The sequence below is a fragment of the Formica exsecta genome, unplaced genomic scaffold (assembly GCF_003651465.1).
Source record: "Formica exsecta isolate Colony F162 unplaced genomic scaffold, ASM365146v1 scaffold51, whole genome shotgun sequence".
In the NCBI taxonomy this organism is placed as follows: domain Eukaryota; kingdom Metazoa; phylum Arthropoda; class Insecta; order Hymenoptera; family Formicidae; genus Formica; species Formica exsecta.
This window is the reverse complement of record NW_021852343.1, coordinates 318,322-323,796: the sequence shown is the minus strand read 5'-3', so window position 1 is coordinate 323,796 and position 5,475 is coordinate 318,322. Positions and strand designations below refer to the sequence as shown.

The 5,475-nt window shown below is 26.6% G+C and overlaps 2 protein-coding genes and 1 long non-coding RNA gene across 7 annotated transcripts in view; 2 read left to right on the top strand and 1 right to left on the bottom strand.

The window, feature by feature from the left end:
* The window catches only part of LOC115241755, a 170,292-nt gene that overhangs the window by 78,478 nt on the left and 86,339 nt on the right, over positions 1-5,475 (bottom strand). The gene's annotated exons all lie outside the window — the stretch shown is intronic.
* Positions 1-5,475, top strand: part of LOC115241730 (mannosyl-oligosaccharide 1,2-alpha-mannosidase IA) — a 481,287-nt gene that overhangs the window by 400,808 nt on the left and 75,004 nt on the right. The gene's annotated exons all lie outside the window — the stretch shown is intronic.
* On the top strand, positions 3,247-5,311 carry LOC115241752. Its single transcript, XM_029817678.1, has 6 exons — positions 3,247-3,683; positions 3,755-3,871; positions 4,267-4,352; positions 4,447-4,594; positions 4,975-5,107; positions 5,177-5,311. Exons 1-6 carry the CDS (start codon positions 3,379-3,381, stop codon positions 5,225-5,227), a joined length of 840 nt encoding a protein of 279 aa, XP_029673538.1. The 5' UTR covers positions 3,247-3,378; the 3' UTR covers positions 5,228-5,311.

Genomic DNA, 5,475 nt, shown 5'->3' with positions numbered 1-5,475 from the left:
ATCTATCTATCTATCTATCTATCTATCTATCTATCTATCTATCTATCTATCTATCTGTATCTATCTATCTCTCCATCTGTATCTATCTATCTCTCCATCTTTATTTATAATTTATGATTTATAATTTTTTTTTCTCAAAAACACGTGAACTTAACAATATGATATTTTTATAAAATGTAAAATCTCATATAGCTATTGTCGATGAAATTACATTTATACAGGAGCATAATATTTATTGTAACTGAATATATATGACAAAGCGTATTTATATTGATAATATCACATATTTCTCGTTAAAGGTTTGCCAAACTTATTATATCTAATTTTACGGTATTATTCGCCATTCTGATTATTGTTGGTGTCAGTTCTTTAAGTATCAATCTTTTTCAAGTAAGTATAATGTGTTTTTCTATTTTGTGCTGTTGACTTTGCTTTTTGAATATACATTCCTTAGTTTCTTCAATAGATAACATTAATAAACAATAATACTGAAGATGCATGTATAGTCACTGTTCTTATTGTCATACATTTAAGTTATATGTTTATTGTTAATTACGGCGGACAAAAATTAACAGACCATGGAATGGAACTTTTCAAAGCCATGTGAGTGTGTATGTGTGTATAGCATGTCTTACATATATACTTTCAGGATTATATTTATACTATGGTATTATATATTTCCATACAGACATACCGCTTGTATTCGATTTAAACTGATTGTATTATTATTCCGATACTTATATATACACGTGTAACTATTAATTTAACGTAAAATTTTATCACAAATATGTTAGGATTAACTTTTTGCTTATTTGTAACTGCTTCTATTTAAATCTACCATGTTAAAAATTGCAGTTATAATGGACTGTGGTATGCTGCACCATTGCATACACAGAAATTATTATTATTTATGATGAAAAGAGGAAATATAAACGTCACTTCAATATTCGGCGGCTTATATGAAGCATCCTTGGAAGGTTTCGGTAAAATTAAAATTTCTTTACCAATAAAATCGAACTTTAATCTGGATTTAACGAGCAGTTTAATTTGCCATTTTCAGCTTACGAATGCAGCAGTATCCTATTTCATGGTGATGTATTCTACGCGATAACATGGCATAAAGAAAAATTTATTATAAATCGGGTATTGTATCGAATTAGACGATTTTGCTATATTTATAAATTATTAGAGTTTTTGAATATAATGTATATTGAATATGCAGTATGTATATAACGTATATATGTATATATGTATATATGAATATAAATGTTTATTATTTTTTTCCGAATACTTACGTATGACACTAATGAACAGATAATCCCATAAAAAAAAATAGATGTTTAGTCGAATTTGATAGCACACTTTGAATATAGTGAATGAACAAAAAGTCTGAATTTCTTATTGCCTATTGTGATATCGATGATAAAACATTAAATTGGTTTGATTCAATCATGAATAAACTATTAAAAGAATTATCTGAAGTGATACCCTTCCGTTCTGAAACTATAGTATTCAAAAAGATATATGTGGCATTGATAGAGCATTATTGTATGTGATATATGGGCAATAAAATATAATCAGTTAATAAATAATTATGTAACTCATTTATGGATTTTTTTATTATATTTTTTTTTATTGTAACGGTCTATTTCTTATATTTTGCTTCTTTTGTTAATTTATGCAATATCCAAGCCAATCTGAAATCTTGAAGAATGTTTGTAATGTTTATGTTCAAAGTAACTAAAACGATAGAAATATGATAAGATGTGTAAACTTGTTAAACTTCCAATTAGTTACTTTTAATTAGTGCATTTATTGTTTCATGTATAGATACGATCAACGTAATGTTCGAAAGAGGACTGATGCATCGTTCGATACTTGCATTCGCTACTGCGCATACGCGTAAAAAAATATAGAAAGTGATAATGTAATATAAAGCAATATTCTCTCGCAGCCGAGTGAATAAAAGTTTTACACATCAATTTGGATAATTTACGTTCCCTCCCTAGAGTAATATGCTATAGCTATAGCATTCGAGAAACACCGATCTGCCTATGACTTTTCTTTCGAAATATAATAATTTTAATCAAATGCACGTTGTAGGAAATATCAATTATTTTGCAAGAATATATCCTATCATTTGCTATATTTCTTAGATAATTTAAAAAAATAAAAATGATAGGGGGAAGGATATATAAGTACTGCGCTATAGTCACTATAAGTATTAATACCTTGTCGTTCAGTTACATTGTTCAGTTTTATAACATGTGTGTAGTTGAAGAATATTACTATACTATAATAAATAGATTTTTTCTCAAAGTATTAGGTATCTGGCCTTATGATAGATTGCGTCTTGTATTATTGCAGCGAATATTAATCATTATTTCAACTGTAACATTCATTTGCATGCAGGTAATAATCGATTTTTATAATAATGGTAATGTTCAAAATAGTATATAGCTTCTTGTTAATATTTTAAAATATTTTTCAAAAATTATTCACTTTCTAAGTTTAGTAATCCTGTGAGCGAATGGAAATATTATAATGTAAAGTCAATATATTGAAATCGCCCATTCACAACAGTAACAATGCGATATATGTTTATTATAATTAATACAATTACTATATATTTATTACTTTCAGTTATCAGTTTTCATTACATCGAAATATGATATGGCTCTCTTCATTAGAATTATGTCATACGCTTTTCCTTTTATAATAATTACAACAAAGTATTGTTTTTTTATTTTAAAATCAAGAAGTGTAAGTTTATCTGCGCAAGCAACAGTTTTCATTTTATATTTAACACGTTAACTAAGCCAATAAATATTTAAATCACAGATAAAGAATTTACACTATCTAATTCAAAAAGACTGGAAAATAATGCGAGATAAGATTGAAAGCAAGATTATACAAAAATATGCTCATTACGGCCAATATTATACTATCCTTATATTCTGTAAGAAAATATTGATTTTTTAATACCGTTCTATATTTATCCGTATACATATGTAGTGTGCTATGAAAGTAGTATTCTCTTTCTTTCTACTCTCTTTCTTCAATAATGTACAAGTGATTAAATTTAAAAAATATTTATTACTGTTTATTTTATAATCTAAAATATTCTTTAATCTATATGTGATATTCAAAAAAAGATAATAATTTCTTTTTTCTTTTTCTCGTTGTGAAAATAAAATATATATTACATCAAAATCATATTTTATAACACAAAAGTGCACTTTCACAAATTGTTATTTAAAATTGTTTATACAATTTGTGTATATCCTGATACGAAGTATAACATAATCTGTCATACCTATGAAAATGAAATTATATTGCTCACGAAAAATAAAATTTATATAATTTAAATTATTTATTATGTTCACAAAATATTTATCTTACGTGTTCGCACGTCTTACAGTGTATGGCGGTTTTATGATAATCGGTATATTTTTTATCCAATTTTATCCGATTATTCTCGACATTGTTTTGCCATTGGATGAACCTCGGCCGTACAAACTTCTTGTTACGTTGGAATATTTTGTCTCGCAGGATAAATACATCTACACCACAGCGCTGCACGAATGCGTAATCATAACATTATGTGGGTCAATGATATTAGCCACGACAACGCAATTGTTAATATTTATATTTCATTCTTTCGGGATGTTTAAAATTGCCAGGTGATGATCGATTTATATTATTATATTATATCGGCGATTCGATCACGAATTAAACTTGGGAATATTTGCAGTCATCGAGTAAAATATTACATTGAGGATAGCGTATTGCACACATCAAATCTCAAAAAAGAACGCGCAATTTGCGAGAACATAATTCATGCTGTAATTGCACATCGTAGAGCTATGAAGTCAGTATACACACACACACATTACATTCTTTTTTTAAATTTTTTTATATTTTTTAAGACATTTTCTCAAAATTTTTATGACTTGTTTTTATGACTTTTGTCTTTGATGTCGTCGAACATAAAAACATAAATATAAAAGAAAATTAATTATGATTTACAATAAGTTACATTTTAAAGATATTTAGCTTTTTTCTTCTTTTATTTCTTGGTTTTTTTTTTCATTTAATTACCAATCGGCCAATAGTTTTTTTTTTTGTTTTATAATAATAATTGTCTTTCTATACAGTGTCCCATCAGTTGTTACGATCTATTTCTTTTAATTTAAAAGATAAAAGGGGGTGGCCACTTTAGGTGGGATACTCTGTATATACAATAATTTCGTCATTTGTTTAAAGGTTTTCCGATGTTTTAGTATCAACATTTAATGTGCCATATTGCATCATAGCTATCTTTGGAGTACTCTCGTTGAGTATCAAATATCATTAAACAAACTCCAACGAGTTTATATATATGTAAATTCTCGTAAATTTACTCTATTGTAAACTCCGTTTGTGAATTATGATTTCTAATATAACAGTTCCTTGAAGCGATAACTATATCAAAGAACATGGAAGACATAGCAATATCTTTTCTTCTTACTATAGCCCATTTACTTTACATGTTTGTGGCGAATTTAATCGGACAGAAAATTACGGATTACAATAGCAAGATTTTTAGAATGGCGTGAGTATTAAGTATTTTTGTTTAAGTGTACCATACAATACGCTAGAATAAAAAAATAATTATTTTAAGAGTATAAGAGCTATTTGTAAGTCTTCCAATTCTTCAAGGTAAAAGTTTTGAACTCATCATCTCGAATAAAAATCTTTTTGTAAGGATTTAATTTTTTATTTCTATATATAATAAAAGGGGAAAAGGAATAGAAAAGAAAATGTAACAATTATGACTTAAAAATGTATACATGTATACATGTTTAAGTAATAAAACTTCAATCCGCATTCCATAAAATTTGTTTTTTGATTGTTTCGAAATATATATAGCTTCTTTTGCATAAATTTATATATGATAACTCTCTATTTATTTATTTTTATATAAATTTTTAGATACGGTACGTCGTGGTACTTAATGCCTATACCATCGCAAAAGCTGATTTTGTTTTTAATGCAAAAAGCTGGCAAAGAGTTTAACTTAAGGATCGGCTTTATATTTGTGGCAAAGATAGAAACTTTTAGCATGGTAAGGAGCACTAAAAACATAAAACCGATAGAATTCTGTTAATATCTGTACAATATTGAATTTTTCTAGCTTCTAAATTCTGCACTATCTTATGTCACCGTATTATATTCTGCTCAATAAGAAAGAAATAGGACACACGGTCAAAAGATAATCTTTCATTTTCCCATAGATGCATGTGAATATGAAAATAAAAAAATATTTTGCGTAAATATAAGACACAGGCATTGGATATAATTTTGTAAAAAAAATAACCATGATTTTTTTGTAATTTTTCATCATTTTTCATCATTTTACTTACATCAGTATAAGATTTTTAAATATGTTAAAATTATTATAATATATATATATATTATCACATATATATAGAA